The following is a 22,239-nucleotide window of genomic DNA, read 5'->3' on the forward strand; positions in this document are numbered from 1 at the left end:
TATGAGGGATAGACGAGATACAGCCATTGTGAGCTATCCTCCGACTCAAACTCAAACATGTTATAGTGATTTCCCCTCCGGCGCTCTGAGTTGTCCTCCGTGTCGATATCACTTCAAATGCAAGAACAGATGTACGAAGTGTGTAGCAATCGCGAAAATGCGTCCGTAGGTCCATCGAATGATCTCCGAGGCCTACGGCGGCAATCGACGCGAAATGCGTCAGCATTTTGCAGGTCCACCACATGCATTGCTCGTCCTTTGTCAAGCGTACCAAAGACACAGCCACAGGCCACGTTTCGATGGAGGGGCATCGAGGCGCTTCCACTCTCATCGCCCGAGTGCCTTTGAAACCCGGAGACATCTCCGGTTCGGCTCTCTCTCCTGAGGTACGCCGACAACGGAGGGCTCGCTCCTTCCGGCCATAAACTGCGACGGATGTCAAGCCCGCGGGTGCCCGTTGGATTGTCGGCTTATGCATTCCGCGACCGCGAAGGACATTTGGATCCTGGACGATAAACACAACAGCGTGCAAATCAACGGGGCATGAAGGAGGAACATGAAGACGATAGGACGTACAGTACTTATCTCCATCAGCGGGTCCGTGCAGCAACACAGCGCAGCTGTGAACTGCTCCCACAGCTCTGCGCTCCCACACCTGATACTGAGCGAGAGCGCTGGGCGCCGCCATGATGACGAGTGGGTGTTCCCTCGGACCGCCTGACGCAGCCTGGGCCGGAACCATATATACAGCTCGGCCTGGGTTGCGTGAGCGGTCGATTTCGAAACACTCAGGCGCGGGCCCGCCGATACACCCACAGCTGCAACCTGGACACCCACACCAACGCCGATATATATTGGAACATCTTTCCAGACGCGCTCCTACTTGAATCCGAACCCGAACCCAGATTCTTGAACGCAAAAACGCATCGCACCCCTTCGCCACGCCGATAACGGAGAGAGATGCTGCAACTCACATTCACGGACCGCCCGCTGAACTCGGTCGTCGTCAACACGGCGACCTACCAAGTACTGTATGACATCAAGACCCCGCACTTGCTAGGCGGGTCGTTGACGACGGTGCGCGATGCGACGGGGGACATCGTGGCGACATACGAGACCTCTGCGTATACTCACGAGCTAACGATTGGAGGCGAGAGGAGGGGCTTGAACGAGTGGCTGGAACGGGAACACACCTTCTCATTGTGCGTATGTCTCACGATCTGTGTGCTATATGGGCTGACGGGGGTGTGCGCCGGGCAGATCGCGGCGGATGCACGCACCGAATGGGAGGCAGTATGCGTGGACGAGGTCGAAGTACACCTGGTCGGTGAGTCTTGCATGGCAACATGTTTGGTGCAGACTTCGTAATGAGTACTCACCTTGCGAGAACAGGTCACCGACTGTGAGACGGGCCAGGTCATCGCGATGTCGCGAAGCGCGAGTAAGGTGGATGGGACGAAGTTCACAGTGGACATACTGGAGGATGGCTTGCCTATACTGGATGCGATCGTGACGGCATTTGCGATCCTCGAGGCAAGGGCGAAGGCGGTATCAAGGTCAGAAACGAGATAGTTTGCTGGAGTTGTGGTTCTGGTTTGCAGGTCAATGGGTTTTAAGCATGTCCCCTCGCGCGGGAGTATGCATTATGTATCGCTAGTGCCACATGTTGTACTCACATAGTATTTATTGTTCATCGACCCAGAACGTCAGTTTTCCAGTATGGTTGCACCATAGTCAAGCCGTGTATGGCGCCGCAGTGGATCGGCTCACCTACGCGTCGAACTTTGTGCTTTGCGGATTTTCCCGAGAAATTTCGCTTATAGGTACTACGTCCAAGCGCGTCTCCGGAGGCTTGTCGTCGTGCTCCCCACGTACGTCGCGCCGGGGGATCTCAACGTTGTCGGAGTACTCTGAGCTACCTATAACCCTTCTCAAAGTATCACTAAGATGGCCTTGGGGCACTTTCACCTCGAGATGAGAGCTTGGGACTCTCCACCAGTACACGTGAGGCCATTAGCGCTTCTGGAGTTATTTCCGCTAAAAAAAAAGTTTGGGCGTTTGCCACACGTGGTGCTCACCGCGACGCCATACACGGCTGACCGCGGTGCAACCATACTGGAAATCTAACGTTCCGCATCGACCACTTTCATCGGACCTATTTTATCTCTCTCGCAACCTCCAGCCCCATGTTGCCTCAAGACCACGGGAACAATAGTGGGCCACAATAAATCGACAGGTCGAAGAGACAACAGGATTGATGGGCGACGACAGGCACGAGGCGCCTGTTGTTACATCCCGAGAAAGCCGGAACAATGGGCGCTTGCCGAAGGTGCTGGAACAGACGAGTGGACCGGCACCGGCCATGCTTACTACGACCACCACTGCTATTGTAAACTGCTTTATATACATCAGCCTGTCTGACCACGTATACGTATTCTCCTTCGACCGCCCAATCGTTGCTCACCATGTCGGATGGAAGGGGAATGCCGCTGCTAAGTGGTCCTGCACCCGAGTACACCGCGAACGAGTCGTCCTGCCGTAAATGCAACAAGGAGTTCAATATTCTGTTTGCGCGATCGAGGAAGTGTAATCATTGTGGTGCGTCAAGTCCTATGCTCACGCTCATGAGCGAGGCTTATCGAAGGCATCTTGTGTATGTTTGGGTTTCACAGGATACTTGTATTGCCATTCATGTACGGATTACCAGGCGCTCATGCCAAGACGCCAGGACGCGGATGCCGGGAGCACGGTCGGATACGATCCAATGCCAGTATGTGCGTTCTGCATCGAGATGCTTCAAAGTATGTGCTTGCCGCTCGTTCTGAGATGGATATGAGAGAGTTGAGAAGGACGCATGCGTAGTCACCGCAAGCGGGAAGGGGCAGCTTAAGCAGTTGCCGATGGCCAAGCTCAAGAAGTACGCAAAGGCCTACAATATCGACGTCTCCGGCATTCTGGAGAAGGACGAGTTTATCGAAAGACTTGTAGCAGCAAGGGTATGTCTATTTTCCTCTTCTACCGCTCTGCGAAATCCCGCTCCCGTCGCCTTCGCTCTTGCCTGCTTGGCTCATATCCTGGGTCATGCTCTACACTTGTGCATCTCCTCCTGAAGCTGCGGCTTAAATGTGAGCTGCGACTCAATCTGGCTTGTTGTTTGCTTTGCAGTTGTGGCCCCTACCTCACCTTTCCCCTTCCCTGCATGTTCGCTCTCGTTCTGCGCCGTCGGGTGGGGCGCGTCCGCTTGAAGTGGGATGAAGTGTTCACGGCATGGGACCAGGGTAGCAGGGCACGAGGCACGTTCGGAACCCTGCCTCAAAGGCCCACCGTCATCCTTTCGTCCACTCACGTTCTCGCTGCTTGGCAGCGGGCGCACACAGCGTCATTCCTCCCGTCAGCCATCTGTCTTCGGAAACATGTGGCGTTGAGTTGTGTTACGTCTCATGACTTCAGTCATGCCCGGCCATCTACGAGTCTCGTCTTCTTGACGTCGCATAGCCGGTCTAGTTCCTCTGCTCGACGGTGGAAGTTCTCGTAAAGTGCGGTCGGTGCTTGGATCAGAAGACCCTCAGTTGTCTCACCGCATGAGTGGACGATCCCAGGTTCCATTTTATCGACGTCGGGCACCTCTTCGCTCGTGTATCCCGGTCACAATCCGAACCACAGGACTACGCGACGACTAATTCTCATCTCGCAATCTAATAACGTCGTCACCGGGACTCTTGATGACTTAATCGTCCTGATACTCCTTGTGCTCTGTCCAACGATATTGGCCATCTCCGGCTTGCGCATGCATCTGAGCCTTCTCTATTCCCCATACCGAAATCGGTGTTGCCGGTTTACATACTTACCTTATGGATTTAGACTCCCGAAGGATGCCTGCCACATGCGAACGAGAGCTACTACAGGAAGCACTCAATACCGAACCGCGCAAGCAATCGACCGCGCGGGATATTCACTCGCGCAATGGATGCGATGTCGGGCGACCGGACTTCAACGTCCTCAACGCCACCCCCACGACAACAGCCTCAGCCTCAATATCAGCAACGGCAGCAGTACCAACAATACCCGCAATACACTCAATACCAACCGCGCCAGCGCACTAATTCCGGTCCTAGTAGATACAGCCCTCATAGTCAGACTGACCCTCGGACGCGGCAACAACAGCCACAACAACAGGCGCCTCGCCCTAGTACTGCCCATCCACATCCGCATCCACATCCACAATACGCTCCACCTCCAGGCGCGCCCCCACGATATAGCCAATCTGCGCGCCCCGACCACCTCAACGTACCGCCGCAACGTCCCCGCGCAGCGTCGACGTCGTCCACTCCGCGCGGAACTTCCCCCGCACGCCCTGTCGTCGTACCGAGCATCGACGAGCTCCTGAAGATGTCGGACGAGCAGGTCGCGGCGCTCTCGATCGGCTCGCTCAAGGAGATCCTCTTCAAGAATCACGTCACAGCCCGCCTCGTCGTGGAGAAGGGCGAGCTCGTCTCACGTGTGAAGACGCTCATCGAGCAGGAGAAGGCCGAGCGGGAGCGCAAGGCGGCAGAAGAGGCGGCGGAGAGGGAGTATGAGGAACAGATGCGCCGTGCACGCGAGGAATCTCTGGCTTCGGCGTCTCAAGCCGGCCTGTCGCACCCCGCATCCCCAGGACCAGCGCGTGCGGAGGGCAATGACGGGGAGGGAGCTAATGTGCAGATACCTATCCCTGAGCCCGCCGGCACAGGAGAAGGTGTGCAGATGCCTGTTCCTCAACCGGCGACGGGAGAGGACTCGGGTTCTCCTCCGCAGGCGTCCACGCCGCCTACACGTGTTGTCACTCCCCCGCCTGCCAGCACACTCACGCCCAAGGCGCAGGCGATGGCGTCCCGTCTCGAGCGGACGGGGCTATGTGTTATCTGTCAGGATGAAGAGGCGAATATCGCAATCGTCGACTGCGGGTGCGTGGTCTGGCATCTCAGCGTGCAATGTGTCAGCTAAAGCATAGGTCGTACACAGACATCTGGCTATGTGTCGAGGGTGCTCCGATCTGATCATGAACAGCACGAGAGAGTGTCCTTTATGTCGGACGAGGATCGTGACGGAGAGTCGACTTCTTCGAATCTTCAGGGCTTGAGGACCATTCATGCTTATGTTTCGGCGCGCCGGTGCACCTCTAGACTCGTCGAGTTGCTTTCTCTGGGCTCTGCTTGTTGTGGTTGTATACTATGTATATGCTGTGTGCGATGATTGTACTTTGCCATTCATGCTCGTAATGTAAGACGTACTATCGCTTCTCCCTTGTGCCGCCTCCCACCCGGACTGATCATGTCTAATGTGATGTGAGTTTCCTTATTTCTAGTTATGCCTGAGTTGACGATCTTTGAGTTCTAGAAGGGGCATTCCGCTCTCGAGCGACTCAATCGCGCGTAGAACTGCTTCTCGGTGCTTGCGTCGTCATTCGGCGGGTCGTTGATTACGCCAACACAACATCGGCATGTGTCGCCGTATGGTTCAACGTCATGCTCCCCCCAGCGTAATATACCGACCGGCGAAGAAGAGTGGGCGAACCGATCTATGTACCGATCGGAATATGAAGCGCGCATAAACACTTCCCGTAAGGGGAAACATTCCCGCATTACCCCCTATTATTCCTGGCTTGTATGCTGATCCGACTGTCGCCTGTTAATTCACACTCCTCCAGTGGCGGCATTGAACAATGCGCAAGCTACGGCTTGTGCAGAAGCCGCTCCTCGCCGCGAGGGCAATTACACTTGCGTTCGGCTCACGAAGCCCTGTTCCTCCGGGATCTCGTTATCCACGGGCCACAGGTAAGATGCCATTATGCAGCTTTGTGTTCAGTGGCTGCCGGTCTGACGCGTTCAGCTGGCTTGCTTTTCCAGGCGGCATGGGAGTAAGAACCTAGAATCTTCGCGTCTAAGCGCATCGCACATATATAATCCCAGGCCTATGGCTGGAAGGCCGACTGCAACACATCACCACTGTCTTCTGCCTTGTAGACTTCCCAGCACTCTCCGTCGTACTTCTATCTCTCACTTCATCGTCCACCAACATGTCCGCTGCGCACCTTTGGGCCCCCGCCGGAGCGCCTCCGACCAAGCTTGGCCGCCACCGCCGTCTCAGCGACAAGGCTGGGGTCCACGTCTCGCCCATCTGCCTTGGCGGTATGAGCATCGGAGACAAGTGGGCCAGTTATGGCATGGGAGCTATGGACAAGCAATCCAGCTTCAAGCTTCTCGACGCCTTCTACGAGGCTGGCGGTAACTTCATCGACACGGCCAACAATTATCAGGACGAGAGTTCTGAGGCATTCATCGGGGAATGGATGGAGACCCGCGGTATCAGGGACCAGATCATCATTGCTACCAAGGTAGGTGGCTCGAGGCAACACCGAGCTATTCGCGTGCTAACCGGGTTGCCGATGTTGTCAGTATTCGACCAATTACAAACGCGGTCGCCAGGACGTCAAGCAGCATTCGGCATATGTCGGGAACCATATGAAATCTCTTCATGTCTCCGTCGAGGATTCCCTCAAGAAGCTTCGGACCAGCTACATTGACATACTCTATGTACACTGGGTCAGTAAGGGCTGTATCTATAGCATGACCGTTACTGACGTTGTTGTACGCCGACTAGTGGGACTGGCAGACTAGCGTCGAGGAGGTCATGAATGGTCTCCATGCCCTTGTTCTGGCGGGCAAGGTCCTGTACCTCGTATGTTCCCACATCTCTCCCACCTCCAGTATTACTCAAGCCCTCGGTACATGATCCATCATGCAGGGTATATCCGACGCCCCGTCCTGGATTGTCAGCCGCGCCAACCAATATGCACGTGACCACGGCAAGACCCCTTTCTGCATCTATCAGGGGCTGTGGAGTGTCATGCACCGTGACCTCGAGCGTGATATTCTTCCAATGGTCAAGGCCGAAGGCATGGCGCTCGCCCCATGGAATGTGCTTGCCTCCGGTAAGATCCGTACGGACGAGGAGGAGCGCCAGCGCCGCGAGACAGGCGAGAAGGGTGAGTGCGATGTGCAACTAGTAGCGATAGCATCCGTTGACTTTTGCGTATCATTAGGACGGACGGTCTTGTCTCCTAACTGGGAGCGCACTGAGGACGAGCGCAAGGTCGTGAAGGTTCTAGAGGAAGTAGCTGCCCAGGTTGGGGCGAAGACTGTTCAAGCTGGTGAGCCAAATTCTCTAAATTACACGGCATGGAAATGTTTGACTCACGTATTCATACCGTCCAGTTGCCATTGCGTATGTGATGCAGAAGATTCCGTACGTATTCCCCATCGTCGGAGGGCGAAAGGTCGAGCACCTGTATGCCAACCTTGAGGCCCTCGATATCGTGCTCACCGGGGAGCACATCCGCAAGATAGAAGGCGCCGTGCCTTTCCGTGCTGGCTTCCCTTACGACATGATTGTGAGCTTAGATATCATCCGCAGAACACGAGATATATGCTGATCGGGCGATTCTTTATCAGGGCGACGGGACGTCCTACAATGTTGGCTACGCCAATGCAGGCCAGTATGACTTGTGGCCTGAACGTGCGGCCATCCGTCCGAATCAGCAGAACTCGGGGAATGCTGTCATGCCGAGCTTATGATACTAGCAAACCGCGCCCCAGCGTGGAGCCTGCCCTCGCAGTATTTCGAGTCGTCACTAGTACCTCATCAATCAATGTTCATGTGGTTTTAAGGTTCACTCTGCGACGGCTCGAAGATGCTCGAAGAAAGTGAGAACAAGTATCCTCGACGAAAATGCCGAACATGGACCTTGATGAAGTCAGTCACGCCTATGGCTAGCCTGCGTGTACCGACCCAACATTTCAGCGACAACTTCGAGCTTTGAGGATGTGCTCGTACAGTTCTGCTGCCGCATACGGTTACAGATCTCACCTTCCCAAGATAGTTTTATCAAAACGATATGGTACATACAATTTGTAAGCCACAACTCAACTATCAAGCAACAGTGTCAGGGTATTCGAACTCGATATCGATACAGAGTCAGTGGAGCACTGGGAGAACACGACACCTCACTTGTCCTACGGCCCCGACGAACCTCCCTCAGACGACGTCCCGTACGATGAAACACCTGTTGACTTGGCGGAAGATCCATGCGGGCCAGTGTTTGCGCGCCAGGGCAAGTCACTGAGCTCCGTGGCGCCGCTGCTCTGGTTTCGTAGCAGCCGAGGGTCGCGAAGATTGAGCATGAGGCGCGTGATGAGGGAGCTTGCTATGCTAGATGCGCAAGAGGAAGGCGATTAGCGTGTCACTACCTAGAGTGGAAGAGCACGGCGGGATTGTGGAGGGAAGGACGCACACGTTCGTGATCGTTACGCTGATGCCACGAGTCACAGCCTGTGGGGTACCGATCAGTACTCAGTGTTGAGGCTTCCTGCTGGGCTACTCGGGCGCGCTCACTTGGGCGAGCTAAAGGTGCAGTAATATTGGCAATCGATATCAGAAGGGTGTCTGGAGGTGGGGAGGGAACAACATACAAGACATGTCAAGATATTGCACATATGGCACACGAGTAGCACCCTACGCGTTCCGTGCAATGAGGTCAGGTTGGGAGTTATCTGGCTCTGGTCAAGACGACATACGCAAAGTAAAATGCCCCTGATATTCAGACGATGCAAAGGCCTGAATTCAGCGTCCTATTCGTCTTCATTCGTCGTGAAACTCACCATCGCGGAGCAACACGCCCATCAAGCTCCCTCGCCACCGCGATCCGCTTCCGAGTACTCGATACACCGTCAGTGCGAATACGGTTGTATCCCAAGCTAGCACGCTCGCCCAGACAAACGACAGGTCTAGAGTCACGTCGTAAGCTTTGACATCGTGTAACACACAAGCCGAGATATAATGCTTACATTTGCCTCTGCGGGGCAAAAATCAGTGTGGGGACTTAGCAGCAGGCAAGGTTGGACTTACTGAGCCTCAGTCATTGTAAGGTCGCAACCGACCCCCGGTATGCCTGCCATGGTCTTGTCACCAGAAGGCTGGTGCCAAGCCTGCGATACCGCCCACTAGAGAACAGTACAAGCACCGGCAGACGATTTGTGTAGGTATCATGGGTATGGATATTTGAGAGGGTCGTACTCACAGCACTGATGGCGCAGCAAACGAGACACAGGCAGGAGAGCGCGGAAGTTATCCGACGGTTCCCATGATACAAAGCGTGTATACGGAATAATTGCAATCCTGGCCACGTAGTAAGTGCCAATAGTGAAAAAAAAAGCCAGGTATAAGACGTACCTGCGACGATGACTTGCGTGATCCCGGCTAGCAGCTGGTGGTACATCTGCACCCTCGAGCACCTTCACGCGAAGAGGTGTCAGCCATGATAACCATCACATTGCCTCCTCCAGCACTTACAGCTATATCGGCAGAATATATGAGCGAATCATCATTCATAGACCCGCGTAGCAAACTTACTTCTTGGTTATGAGTACCATAAAATTCGTATAAGACAGGGATGTGGCCAAATAGCGCCAAATAGCGGTTGAAATAGAAAATGAAAGAGGCAAAGGAAAAGCGACCCTTCCAGAACCTTTCTACTTCGGCAGAATATGTCAGGGTGTAGTCAAAGTAGAGAATGCCTGTGGAATATAACATGTGTTCAACCCCACTGGTCGGCCGACGTTTGTCGAGATGCTCACCGAATGCTATGGCGGATGCGATGCGGATGTCATGGTCTGACTCGGCGCTGCGATAGGGGCAGGTCGGTCATGTCAGTCAAATGGGCAGCTCAGGCTCAGCGACCACAGTCACTCACATCACAAGGATGCTGTTCATGGCATGGATTGAGGAAGGCGTGAGCCCGCACGACAGTGGCCGGCACGAAGTAAGAGATGGGCAAGCAGACGAAGGACGGGGCTTAGAGAGGGTCGCGAGCCCAGCGCAGACAAAGGGTGGTCCTCAAGAGTGGCTGAGTTTGAGTTTGAGTCTGAGGACGAGAATAGGCTTCTGGATTCCTTACCTGTGAGCAACTTCGGTCTATATGTTCCTATCCGGTAGGTATGGGAGCAATCTACTCCATCATGGATATCTGACTGGGAACCGACCTACGAATATCTTGAGGAACACTTGTCCACATCTGCAGAGCTGTGCGAGAGATCTTATACTCCTTGGACATAGGACGGGAGATCTACACCTTCAAGTTGACTTCAGCAGCTGGGATCGCTGCCACGGCTGTCCGAGACGCCGCAGGCCACGTTGCGTACGGTTCTGTCAACGCACAAGCCGAGCTGCCTACTCGAGACCGGAACGCCTCTTCGGGAGCCACGGCAGGCTCGGGCAGAGCTGTCGCGGCTGCAGTGGTTCCATGCGACGCGGCCTTCTGATCAACGCTCTGTAAGTAAAGGCGCCACTACCAGTTTGTCCGCCAAGGGACGTAATCTCCGGAGGATTGTTCTCCATGTTCCTTGGCGTTCCCGTTTTATCGTCGCAGCCGCTCAACAAGGTTCGACGGAGGGCGCATTTTAACTCTTCAACTCTTGTTCGAGGCTGCCTTTTCCGTGGTCGAGCGTAGCTACTAACTCGCCGCGGACTCGTGTACCTGCGGCCTCAGCATTTCAGGGGGATAGCACATACAGTCAAGTCGCTGACGGTGAGCTAATAGGAGGTCAACAATCAGCTTTACACATGGATAACCATGATCTGAATCGGGCAACACTTGCCGCATAGCTGTGTGGTCTGTACTGCCAAGCGCAGCGGTTCTCACGTAAAAGGCACCCGCTAGAGGCCGCGGATATCTCCGCTTCCCACAGTCAGAATGTGAGCTGAGAACTTTAGCTCACTTGCGCGATCTTTTCCACAGTCAGCATGAAGACAATCGCAGCAGAGTATCAGGCACTCACCAAGTTGAACACACGAAGTACCATCAGTATGGGGCGCTCGAGCGAGAGTACCTGCAGCAGGCGCTGCAGATTCAAGGGCAACACAGGGCAGTGAATATTGTACTCTAACGTCGCGGGGTATGCTACAAGATACGACTAGCGATGCGGTGCGAAAGCGGAGACCTGACGGTGACACAGCGAAAATGGTCGGCGATTAGGTGCATTAAGAGTGTAGCGAACGGGAGAGCGAGAAGGGAAGCTGAAAGAACTTAAAAGGGACGACGGCTAGAGGACAAGAATCAGGAAGAATAACGGTATCATGGCCCTGCCCAGCCTGCGGCGGCAGCCTCATTGAGCAGGATCGTATTGTCGCGCGCGTCGAGGTCACGACCCTCTATCTCGGCCGCCTGCTCGAACTCTTCGATGAACTTGCCACACTCGCCTAGGTGCTCGTTCGCCGCCCACGTCGCTAGGTCCGCCTTGTATCTGCCATTTCGCATTGATTGATACCCACTCAGCAAAGGAGAGAAGAGAGAAACTGGACGCACCCGTCCCACTTGACCAGCCACATGTACTCCGTCGACTCGCGGACATCCGTATCGATCTCGGGCTTGAACGGCCTGCGCCCGATGATGCGATCTACAAAGTACTCGTTCGTGTCCTCCGCCGCGCCAGGAAAGTCGCAGTCTGGACGGAGACACGCCGCGGCCTTGTAACGCTCAGCTCTTCGCTGTATTTGTACGGCCCTACGCACCACGTCGGGTCAGCGTATATTCTGCAGAGCGCGGAGAGTAGGAGGAAGGACTCACTCGGAAGTCTCGCATGGCGGGCAGTAAAACTGTGCACTCGGGTCGAGCCGAGGGTCTCCCGTTATTATGCCCACACACCCGAAGTGGTACCACCCTTCGCAACTATTTAAAGCAAGTCAACTACAACACCGCCCAGCCAGTTCAGAGGGGGACTCACTTGTCGCACTGCACGAACTGCGAATGCAAAGCAGTCAAACATGAGCTAACACATCCCGAAGCAGAACCGGCCCGCAAGCGTTCGACGCACCTCCCGCCTGGACGTCTCTTCGCCCAAGACCTTACCCGGCCACGGGCAGTCCGTTCCAATCATCGGCGGCTCGTACCGTGTCTTCGGCTGCTGTTGCTGCTGCACCGGTTCCTTGATCGGCGTAATTAGCAGCTGCTGCTGTGACGATTTCCCTCCACCTCTCCCTCCTCCGTTCTCTCCCCCTCCCCCTCTTCCTTTGGATCTTCCGCGTCCCCGACCACGCGTAGAGGTTCCCCGACCAGAATTCACGGCCGCAGACGTAGAAGCAGAAGCAGAGCTAGAATTACCAGGCTCGTCTTTGAGTTCGACGTCCGTCCCTAGCGTCCTACGGCGTTTCGCGGGCCGTGCGCTCGTGAGCGGCATCTCCTCGCCTCGCTCTTTCTTGACGCGCACGACTGCGCTCGCGCTCTTTCCGGTCTTTCCGCCGCGTGCGGCATACTGCTTTGGCCTCTTCTGTGGCTGAGACGTCTGAGTATGGGCTGGTTCGGGATGTATCGCTGTTGACAGGGAGGACAGGGAGGACATGGACGAAAGGGAGGAGGCGCGCGTGAGAGGCGATAGGACAGAAGATAAGTGCTCTTGTAGTTCTTGTAGCTGCGGCGGTGGCGTAGGCGGGACCGCAGGCTGGAGATACGGAGAAGGCGGAGAGGGTGAGAGGGATGGAGATGGCTCGAGTTGAGGCGGGGGTAGTTGCGCCGGCCGGAGTTGTGCCACACGAGGTTGGGGACGTTGCGGAGCGAGCGGCGGCGATGGATTGCTCGAGCTTACGCTCGAGAGAGACGAGTCAGACGCAGAAGCAGACAGAGGTGGGGGCGAGGATCTCGCGCTGAGTCTGGTGAAGCCATTGGGTAGCGGACTATCTTGCGGACGGGGCGCTGCTGTCCCACTCGCTGAAAAGATCCCGGCACCATGCGACGGCTTGGTAGGAGACTCGTTTCCAACATCGTACCCGGGAGGAGATGGGAACGGCCCAGGCTCTTTTGCTGCAGGAATGTGAGGCGGGAATCTGGATGAGGTACCATGATTACGGGCAGAGGGGAAAAGGGGCGCACGGATTGGAGAGGTGCGAGGAGGGCTCTGGGGGATCGCGCCAACAGGAGAGGTGGGATACTGAGACACGTTATCGAGTTCATCCATAATCTCTTGTTCGTCAAAGATGGAGCTAGGCCGGGGCGAAAGCTGAGTGCGCGAGGTGGAAGGGACGGCCGTGCTCATGCTCATGCTCGTTCTCGCACTCGTCGTAGGTCGGGGAGGGGGAGATGGAGCCTTGCTGGTAGCTCTCGAGATCGAACTATCTGCGCTCATTGGCGGCGCAGAGACAGCTTCAACAAGCTGAGGCATACTGTGTGGCGGATTTTGCTCACCACTTGCTGTGTCAATGGGACTCCATGACGCCGGGGCGAGAGGTTGTGGGACGAACGACGGTGTATAGAAACCAGACATTGTCGTGACTGTCGAGACGTTAGGAAAGCCACATCAAACTGCCTACGGACTTACCAAGGTGGGCAGAAGGCGTGAAAACCGTTTGTGAACCCGTAGACACCATCTCCTGACTCGGCGGACGCGCCTCGACTCCGGCTTCGACGAAGGTAGGCTGTTCAGCTTGAATACCCATATCCGCATGCGGAATAGGTGGCACAAGATCTATCGCGTCGATAGCGACATCGACTGTGGGGCGACTCTGCGGACTAGTGTTGACAGCGGCTTCGTGCCTGACAATAGCAGGACGCCCCGCATCGGGGTCCGCAACGGTTTCTGTCAACTCTGTGATCGCGAGCTCGAGCTGCTCAATCCGCCCCATGAGTGTCGAGTTTTGCTGTTCCGTGTCCATGCTCCTATTCTCCGGGTCACCTAAGATCATCGCGAGCCTCTCACTCTTCACAATGGAGGCTTGTGCGCTGCGCAAGAGGTGGCCCTGCAGCCTGTCGAAGCCTTCTTTGCATTCCCGACGTGCCGATTTTGCGACCTGAAGCGCATCATCCGTCACTCTGGCGAGGTTTCCAATCGCGATCTCCATCATGTCCATGCGTGCGGACGAATTATTGTTCATCTTATCAAGAGCAGCTATGAGCGCAGACTCGAGCTCGCGAAAGGGCTGGGGATCGTAGGGCGGCCGCGACGGTGGCTCTGAAGCCGCTGCCATCATATGTTGCGCGGGATGAGCTGAATGTGCTTGGTAGACTGAGTGCGTCTGCATCGACTCCAACTGGACACGGGGATGGGCAGCACGCTGGCCCTGCCGCCAGTGTGCATGGGGATAGGGGTTCATGTATGCGGTCTTTTCTTCGTTTCAGTTCATGAGATGCATGAGATCAAAAGAAGCTCATGCCATGCGTCATGCAGAAGAGCACGAAGCCACGACTTACCTCGCCCGACTTGACTCGCCCGACTTGACTCGCCCGACTTGACTCGCCCGACTTGACTCGCCCGACTTATCTCCTGCTGCTCGACTTCCTCGTCGGTTGGTGCTGGTCCTCGACGAGGGTTCCTCGCGGTTTGGACGACTCAAGGGCACGCTAGCGACCCGAAGACAAAGGATGCGAGTGAGCAAAGGGCGGAAGCAGACGAAGCAGGCATCGCTCGACAAGCGGCGCGAGGACCGGAGTGTCGCGCCGGCTAATGCCTCCATACCACGATCACGTGTGGCCGACCCCACCAATATATTCCCCATTAATACTGCAATAGCACGGCCACCGGCAATCTTTGCTTGTTCCCAATTAAAATGCAAATGAGAAGCTCGGAGAAGTCTATCCAAAGCTTGACTGCGGCCAGTCATCACCCACTGCCTCCACGAAACTACGCTGAAGCCCTCGACTCCTCGCGGCGAAGGACCTTCCACATGAATTCGGCCCACTCCTGCCACGGATCCCCCCGAGCCCCGACGCCCCTCGACCACTCGTCGGCCTCCCCAAGTCTCTCCAGCTCCCGCCACTGCTCCCTCAGCGCATCCTTCTGCTCGAACAGCCGCTTCTCCCACTCCGGGACCCGGTACTCGTCCCCCATGAACTCGTGCAGCTCGTCCCGGTAGTCGAACATCTCCTTGAACCCGAACCGGAACCACGCGTCCGCGATCGCGATCTCGTTGTCGCCCTTCTCCGCGCGGAACGCCTGGTACCGCGCATCGATGGCCGCGGCCTCGCGCTCGAGGTCGAGCGAGGACGGGTCCGCGAAGACCTTGAGCGCGGCGCGGGTCTGGACCTCGGTCAAGGGGAACGGCGCGACACGCAGGGGGAGCCCGAGGAAGGCGAGGCTGGAGGGCGGGTAGGAGGTGACGAGCGGGAACATGGCCTTCGCCATCGGGAAGACGTGGTAGGTCGAGTTGTACAGCACCGGAGGGACTGGCGGGACGCGCGGCGGCATCGCGGCGACGACTTCGGGTTCGGATAGGAAGGGGAAGTTGAATTGGTACCCGGTCGCGAGCACGACGTGGTCGATCCCAGACACGGTCGTGCCGTCTTCGAAGACGACGTCTCCCTTGTCGGCGTCGAGGTACTCGGCCACGCGTCCGCGTTTCTTGAGCTTACCGCCATTTAGGTCTTCCGGGGCGGCATTCGTGATGGAATGGATGACCTCTGTCGCAAACGGCTGTGTCTCTGCAGCGACGTCCTGTCCGCTGTACCCGCCTCCGATGACAAGCAGTTTGCCAGTGTAATCATCGGGGCGGCGGTACCAAGCCGTATGAGTGACCTTGCCTTTCTTGATCCACGCCGCGAGGCCCTTGAGGTCCGGTATGCGAGGAACACGGAAGTGTCCGTTCGCGACGAGAACGAGGTCGAACGGGATCGTCTCGTCCCCATCCTCCCCCGCCACTGTCACGTTCCATTTACTTGACGTCGCGTCCCAGTGCACGGCAAGCACAGAAGTGCGCAACCGGATGTGCGGATTCAAGTCGAAATGTCTCGCGTAGGCCTCGATATACTCCAGGACGACCTTTGCACGTGGGTAGAGCGGCGTCGCGGGTGGGAAGAGGTACGAGCTGTAGCACATGAGTGGGTGGGGCGTGTTCGCCGTCAGCGAGTCGTACAGCGCGGTCAGTGGAGGATCTCCTTCGGCAGGAGCGGGCAACCTGGAAGTTATATCGTCTTGATGAGCATACATGTAATGTCACTGGGAAAGAGATGATGGTACCAAATCCCTCCAATCTTCTCTCGCGCTTCGAACGCAGTTACCTTCCATTTGCCCTCCTTGAATTGAGGCGAATCCTTGACGATCTTGAGCGCCCCAAGGCCGACTGGCCCTACGCCAATGATGCAAATGTGTTTGGTGGAAGACTCCGACTCGGGAGCTGCGGGTGCAGTTCCTGGAACAGGCAATGATGGTTAGAACAACGTACGAACTGATCATGAGGGTGACCAAGAACGATCGCAGATGACGTCTCCAGGGGTCCATTGGCATCACGACGTCGTTTCACAACCACAACGGCGGGCCCAGGAGTGGTCGTCATCAACACTCACCTGTAGAAGATGAAGATCCCATCCTGCTCCCCTTACCGACGCGATGTAGAGGTGAATAGGTAACCTTCTGGATAGCGAACGTGCACGAAGACGAGCTGCCCTTATCGGAAAGCTCCTACTACCACTCCTTCGAGCGGGCTTTGGTTTCCGTGAATTCCGGCTGCTTGACGCCATCCGGACGCCATCGCACGACAGTGAGAAAACAACAGCCTGAGGGAACAGCAGTCGATCTGGACTGGGCCTCGACGAGGACACGGCAGCCGCTGCACCGTGAGCTGGGCATGAGATGGGTCGGTCCACGATGGTCGAGTCGGAGTGCACGAACGGTACGCGTACTTACTGAGACGCGTCCACGATCGAAATGCGTGTGCCGGTTCGGCTGGGTTAGTCATAAGCGCGCAAGTTGATGCCTCGCAAGATATTGTTCTCCTCCTGTCTCCCAGAACGTCCAAGGGCTCGACCGTAAGTGCGCGTCATTCAACTTGTCAGCGAGACATGGTCTTTCTGTGTCCACCATCACGCGAGGACTGCAGCCCATGAACCACTCCATTGTCTGATACTAACCATCACTTCTGGTAAGTCAGTGACCTGACGTAGTCGGAATATCTCGTTCCGCTTCCGTTGTGCTTCAAGGGGGCAGCGGTTCCGTTGCTTCAACTACCCACACCATTCTCCGACGATTGATGCCCTCCCATCTGGACAGCAGAGCCGTTGAACCAGGAGTACAGGGCTTCCTGTTTGAGCCACGAGTCGCAGTAAGAGCCACTTCAAATCCGACGCCATCCGACGCCTATCCCAAGCTGACGCTCGCACGCATACATGATCTCAGATCCAAAGTATGCGCTTCGGTTACTACTCGAACTTCCTTGTAGGAACTTCAAACTACCCGAGGTCAGTATATTTAATGCTTCAGCGGCCTGACTTCTCATCGACCGCACTACCATCCTCAACGACTTCCCTCCTGCATCGTGATCATGCCTCCCGCCACCCAGAAAGCACTCGTCCTTCCAGCCGAGAAGGCATCCTTTGAACTTGTCACCGACTGGCCCGTGACCCTGCCAGGGCCGACAGAGGTTCTCGTCAAGCCCACTTCTGCTGCGTTGAACCCCGCGGATGCGTTTATCAAGGACAACGGCGGTGGACCGCTCGTACCTGCATACCCGTTCATCCTCGGGGTCGATGGCGCCGGTGTTATCGAGGAGGTGGGCTCTGAGCTCAACAATGTCGCGAAGGGAGAAAGAGTGTAAGTTATCTTTGCTCAGTTACATCTCTAAATCAGATTACGCAGTACACTCACACGAGTGGACAGGATGGTTCGTGCCGGGCTCGACGTCAAGCGTTCAACGTTCAAGGAATATGCAGTATTTCCTGCCGCCGAAGTGTTGAGGGTATGTCCTGTGCAGGCGGTCCGCCACGGTGTAAACTCATTGACTGGATTTCAGTTCCCTGCCAATATCTCTTTCGATGAAGCGGCGACCATCCCTCTCGCCTTTGCGACGGCCGTCACCGGCATCTGGGCTCATGGAGAAGGCAACCACTCTGCCGAACTCACCCCTCCCTGGTATGAGGGAGGCACGACGAAGTATGCGGGCAAAGCTGCGCTCATCCTTGGGGGCTCTACGTCCGTCGGCCAGTTCGGTGCGTACTGTCGCATCCCTTTCTTTAATTTGCAGCGACTGACTTGTGCGCACCTTACAGTCATTCAATGTGCGCGTATGCAAAACTTCTCGCCCATCATCGCGACCTCATCCATCAAGCACGAGGAATACCTCAAGTCCCTTGGCGCGACCCATGTCATCGACCGTTCTCTCTCTTTCGACGAGATCAAGAACACGCTCTCGTCGCTTACGGCAGGCACCACGATCGAGCTCGTCTATGACCCTTGGGGCAGAGACCGCGACTCCCACCGATTCGGTTACAGTGTCCTTGCGCCTGGTGGAGCGTTCGTCCACGTCAATCCCTTTGCCGCAGATTGGCTCGCTGACCTGGTCGCGGAGAGCGAGAAGAAGGGAGAGGACAAGCGGGTGGCGCTCTCATGGTCCAGCTACAATAGCCCCGGAAACAAGGAGCTGGGGAAGGAGATTTTCGACAGGCTGCCCGGATGGCTCGAAACGGGCGTCATCGTGGTACGTGATACCGCACTGCTGCCTATGGTTCCCGAGCGGACTGATTTCATGACCTGGTTGCTAGCCAAACAGGTTCGAGGTGCTTCCGAACGGTCTTGCGGGGGTCGATGCGGGCCTGGAGAGGATGTCGAAGGGCCTGGTCAGCGGGATAAAGCTTACTGTGCATCCTGCCGAGACCCTGTGAGCGTGTACGCGCCACTTTGTGCATGTATCTGCTCTGCTGCCCTTCTAAACGAACGCTCCCCGCAAGTAGGCTCTGTCGCAACCAAGTACTCTTTGATACTGATACTGAATTTGAGGTGTTGCGATGAACATCATCGGAACCTCCATGCACACCACATTCACCGTGCTCGTGTATTCCCATCTCGCGCGCCCAGCAGTCTCGCACCACACATCACTCTCGCTATGTCGCACATGGGACTCTTACGTTTGTCCCACTGGCTCTGCGTCGGGCTCCGGCTAGGCCGTAATGAATGAATCGCTCCTTGGCCTTCATATGTATTGTTTTGCACCAGCCAAATGCCACCCCATGTTTGAAGTCTTGTGCATCTTTCCCTCTTGCCCGCGACTCTCCCTCCATCTCCATCCTAGATGACCTATCTTAATAGCCGTCTCAGAGTGTCTTGGACATCTTCCCTGCAGTTCCCCTCAGTAAGATACGACAGGCCCAGACGTTCATACTCGAGCATGCAGATATAATGACGCTGGAATGTGCTTCAACATTGAAGTCATGTGGCGGTATAGTGTGCGAAACTCCGGATTCCTCCCTTGCTTTGACGAGCGACCGAGATCATAAATACGTAATAGACAACCCGGTCTCTTAAATAATCTGTTTGCTACAAGCTAGGTACGTCCGAATGGACCATGAACAGGTTGGCAGCCAGGATGAAACTTCTGTCAAGCTCTCTACCCAGGATAACTTAAGCAGGCGGCTCATCAATATGGTGCTCACCTCCGTGAGCATACAAAATCTCTCGAATGGTTGCCATTGTCGGATGTGATTGGCTCATCATGCTGCGTGTACGGTTAATTCATACTCAAGACACTCATATCAAGCTCAGACTTCTTATGGCTCAGATTATTTCCAACGAAGACGAGAATGCCTGAGACGTGCATTTGGTAGTACCTTGCGAGTACATTCCACACTTCTCGCGCTGTGGCACAACTTGTTGATTTTCTCACTGAGTACTTGTACTTGGTCACCTCGATAATTCCACGCAGTATATTTGCCAAAGAGTCCACCTATCTGGATTCTTTTCGTGCGAACCCTTGAGATTTTGTCACCATGGAGGACGACACGACGCCGGTGCGTCCATATGTCCCCTTGGTCTCGCAGCTTGGCGTCCGAATCAGAATTGGGCCCCGCCGCGCACGCAGACTCCAGTCAATCCCACGTCGGGTCTAGGTGACGGGAACGTCAATGAGATACATCAAAAATCTATGTGGGTATCGGCAATACGGGTATGTACTGGTAGCACAGGATGACAACGGACCGCGACAGTATGATCAAGACAGGTCTAAGGCCGTGACTCGGTATCCAGGGTGCATCCCGGGGCCAAAGATGGGGGAGTGCTGGAGAGATAAAAGGCGTCCCCTGGTCTGACGACGTGGCTCCACGAAGGCAAACTGGACGAGATGGGGCGATGGGATGGGTGGTGGGGTGCCAGGAAGGAGAATGATAATAGCACGAGAAAGGCGCGAAACACGGAGAAGGAGGCTAGTAGACGAGGTGACGAGGAGTGGCCATTATATAGGAGAACGGTTGCAGCCGGAATGACCATCGCGGTCTTCGCCGCCGGGAAGCGCAGTGAGCGTCTGATATAAATGAGCGATATGAATGAGTGAGCAGCTAGATCCTGCTGCGCTTGGTGGGGCGCGGCGGCTTGCCACCGGGTATATCGTCCATACTTCGCCGCTTCGAGCTAGTGCGTATAGAGTCCGACGGCATCGCAGACTTCGGTGGCGCGTAACCTCCTTCGGGCTTCTTGTCAGGGCCCTTATCGTTCGCTGGCCAAACCCTCTCAAAAGAGTTGTTGAAGAGGGAGAGGATCGCTTCGTGCGTCTCGAGATTATTTCTGAGGGCTTCGTCCTCTTTTAGTTTGGCAGCGGTGGGCTGGAGGGAGCGCCCACGAGCCCATTTCTGGTCCTGGTGTCCGTCATTCCTCAGGGCCGCCCTAGACCGGCTTGGGATGATACCTTTCGACGTCTTCTTTGTTCTGGAACTGGCAGAGGATGTACGAGTGTGCTCCGCATCCAGGGCATAGTACGCCCGGAACCACGTCAGCAGCTCCGAGATGATTTCGTTGATAGGGTGCTCCTCGTCAGGAGCGGAGTCGTCCGAGTTCAGCGGAGTGAGGTCCGAACCGTCAATGGCACTGAATTGAGGGGAAGGTGAGCGTCCAGAAGGAATGCTGCTGTTCGAACTCGCAGACGGGCGCTCGGCGGGGGATGGGCTGCTCCTAGGGGAAGGAGAGGGCGACTGTTCCCGGGGCCCTGCAGTGGGCGTAGCATTGGCGGGAGGAGTCGGCCAAAGGAACTTGAGACTGTTCTTTGTCTTGTCGTCTTGATGGCCGTGGTACGTTTCGAGGTCGATGTGACCGTACTTCATCGCATCGTGCTTCGCCCTCCCGCATATGTAGTACCCTTCGTAGGTCGAGTAATCATCGAAATAGTCAGTCAGGAATTTTCCAACACAGCTGTCTTGGAGATTATGGGGGAGGAAGCGGATGGCGTAGTAGAGCAGGACGTGGAAGAAAGACTCCAGTTCGTCTTGGATGACGATCCTACGACGTGGATCGTTGAGAGCGTGCGCAGACATGTATTGCCAGGTACCCTGCAACGTACAACATCAGCACCCGCTGTCCTGCGCATTGCGATACGAAGTACTCACAGTGCGATCCGGCTGACGACCCTCAGGAGCTTCGTTGTCCACCTTCTTCGACAGTTCCCAGTCGTTGAGCAGCCCAGTCCACTCGCCCTCGTCGTCCTTGTATATCAACAGGTTGCCTGCACTGATATCGCGATGAATGATGCCAGCATCGAAGGCTGCGGCATGGGCTAAATTCAAGCGGTCAGCCAATCAGTCAATGTGCTACCAACGCCACACACCTTTGATACAACAATACAAGGCATAGCATAACTCGGAAGAACTTTCCAGGAATTTCTCAAGCGGAAGCCCGACCTCCTTCACCACAACCCGGTAATGCGAGTGCGTCTTCAGAGGGACCTTCTCTACTTCGGGATGCAACTCCTTCCAGTGTTTCTGCGACTGCGTGACCTGCCCGAGGTCGCCGTGGCACACCAACGTCGGCACGTACGGCACATTACGTTGATTAAGAAACTGCAGCGTCGCCCCTTCCTGCTCGATCCCGGGGTGATCCACGCGCCACGCGTCCTTCAGAAACACAAACGTGGCATCTTTGCTGATTCCACCTTGATCGTTGACAGGCAGGGCGATGTAGCCACGCGTGAACCGTCCAGCCACACCGGGAGCCTGGAAGTACGGTGCGCCGACAGCGAACTTGTGGATGACGGGTTCCAGGTCGCGTCCCGTGTCATCCTTGCGCTGCTCGTGGACCTCGAGCTTCCACCACGGCCGACGTAACTTGAGCGTATGTCTGAACAATTCACGCACGTAGTCGTGCGGATCATCCGTATTGACGTTTCTGGCCCGTTCCTTCATCTCCTTGTAGAGCGGGTCCGTCGATAGGATTCGCGTGGCGGTAGGGTCATGTCCACGGTCGACAGCCGACA

The 22,239-nt window shown here is 55.9% G+C and overlaps 7 protein-coding genes across 7 annotated transcripts in view; 3 read left to right on the forward strand and 4 right to left on the reverse strand.

Annotated features, from left to right (window-relative positions):
- Positions 1 to 960: 960 nt before the first annotated feature.
- Positions 961 to 4,983, forward strand: DICSQDRAFT_175405 (uncharacterized protein; the record flags this gene model as incomplete). The annotated part of the gene is made up of 6 exons (XM_007371299.1): positions 961 to 1,202; positions 1,261 to 1,327; positions 1,393 to 1,548; positions 2,729 to 2,801; positions 2,863 to 2,996; positions 3,862 to 4,983. The coding sequence occupies 6 exons, from the start codon at positions 961 to 963 to the stop codon at positions 4,981 to 4,983; spliced, it is 1,794 nt and encodes a 597-aa protein (XP_007371361.1).
- A 1,003-nt stretch (positions 4,984 to 5,986) lies between these two features.
- DICSQDRAFT_184110 (aryl-alcohol dehydrogenase [NADP+]) lies at positions 5,987 to 7,935 on the forward strand. The gene is made up of 7 exons (XM_007371300.1): positions 5,987 to 6,373; positions 6,435 to 6,581; positions 6,640 to 6,717; positions 6,784 to 7,024; positions 7,082 to 7,189; positions 7,254 to 7,429; positions 7,491 to 7,935. Exons 1-7 carry the CDS (start codon positions 6,056 to 6,058, stop codon positions 7,611 to 7,613), a joined length of 1,191 nt encoding a protein of 396 aa, XP_007371362.1. The 5' UTR covers positions 5,987 to 6,055; the 3' UTR covers positions 7,614 to 7,935.
- A 116-nt stretch (positions 7,936 to 8,051) lies between these two features.
- On the reverse strand, positions 8,052 to 9,807 carry DICSQDRAFT_175407 (uncharacterized protein; the record flags this gene model as incomplete). The annotated part of the gene is made up of 11 exons (XM_007371301.1): positions 8,052 to 8,247; positions 8,330 to 8,367; positions 8,431 to 8,439; positions 8,508 to 8,550; positions 8,613 to 8,628; positions 8,697 to 8,822; positions 8,883 to 8,890; positions 8,944 to 9,038; positions 9,448 to 9,611; positions 9,672 to 9,718; positions 9,788 to 9,807. The coding sequence occupies 11 exons, from the start codon at positions 9,805 to 9,807 to the stop codon at positions 8,052 to 8,054; spliced, it is 762 nt and encodes a 253-aa protein (XP_007371363.1).
- Positions 9,808 to 10,947: 1,140 nt separating this feature from the next.
- On the reverse strand, positions 10,948 to 14,359 carry DICSQDRAFT_141680 (uncharacterized protein). The gene is made up of 9 exons (XM_007371302.1): positions 14,273 to 14,359; positions 13,404 to 14,184; positions 13,271 to 13,357; positions 12,959 to 13,201; positions 11,907 to 12,889; positions 11,817 to 11,833; positions 11,660 to 11,761; positions 11,399 to 11,596; positions 10,948 to 11,336 (listed from the first exon to the last, which is right to left on the reverse strand). The coding sequence occupies exons 2-9, from the start codon at positions 14,173 to 14,175 to the stop codon at positions 11,168 to 11,170; spliced, it is 2,571 nt and encodes an 856-aa protein (XP_007371364.1). The 5' UTR covers positions 14,176 to 14,184; positions 14,273 to 14,359; the 3' UTR covers positions 10,948 to 11,167.
- A 181-nt stretch (positions 14,360 to 14,540) lies between these two features.
- DICSQDRAFT_94297 (FAD/NAD(P)-binding domain-containing protein) lies at positions 14,541 to 16,646 on the reverse strand. The gene is made up of 3 exons (XM_007371303.1): positions 16,361 to 16,646; positions 16,035 to 16,206; positions 14,541 to 15,972 (listed from the first exon to the last, which is right to left on the reverse strand). The coding sequence occupies exons 1-3, from the start codon at positions 16,380 to 16,382 to the stop codon at positions 14,703 to 14,705; spliced, it is 1,464 nt and encodes a 487-aa protein (XP_007371365.1). The 5' UTR covers positions 16,383 to 16,646; the 3' UTR covers positions 14,541 to 14,702.
- Positions 16,647 to 17,334: 688 nt separating this feature from the next.
- DICSQDRAFT_72618 (GroES-like protein) lies at positions 17,335 to 18,670 on the forward strand (the record flags this gene model as incomplete). Its single annotated transcript, XM_007371304.1, has 5 exons — positions 17,335 to 17,603; positions 17,670 to 17,748; positions 17,803 to 17,998; positions 18,059 to 18,486; positions 18,551 to 18,670. 5 exons carry the CDS (start codon positions 17,335 to 17,337, stop codon positions 18,668 to 18,670), a joined length of 1,092 nt encoding a protein of 363 aa, XP_007371366.1.
- Positions 18,671 to 19,955: 1,285 nt separating this feature from the next.
- Positions 19,956 to 22,239, reverse strand: part of DICSQDRAFT_113734 (uncharacterized protein) — a gene marked incomplete at its 5' end in the record, with an annotated part of 3,355 nt that continues 1,071 nt past the window's right edge. The window contains 3 exons of the mRNA XM_007371305.1: positions 19,956 to 21,319; positions 21,377 to 21,543; positions 21,595 to 22,063. Coding sequence (XP_007371367.1) covers positions 20,336 to 21,319; positions 21,377 to 21,543; positions 21,595 to 22,063 — 1,620 coding nt within the window. The 3' untranslated portion in view covers positions 19,956 to 20,335. The remainder of the gene's footprint in view (positions 21,320 to 21,376; positions 21,544 to 21,594; positions 22,064 to 22,239) is intronic.

Source organism: Dichomitus squalens, assembly GCF_000275845.1.
Source record: "Dichomitus squalens LYAD-421 SS1 unplaced genomic scaffold DICSQscaffold_97, whole genome shotgun sequence".
NCBI classification, from domain to species: domain Eukaryota; kingdom Fungi; phylum Basidiomycota; class Agaricomycetes; order Polyporales; family Polyporaceae; genus Dichomitus; species Dichomitus squalens.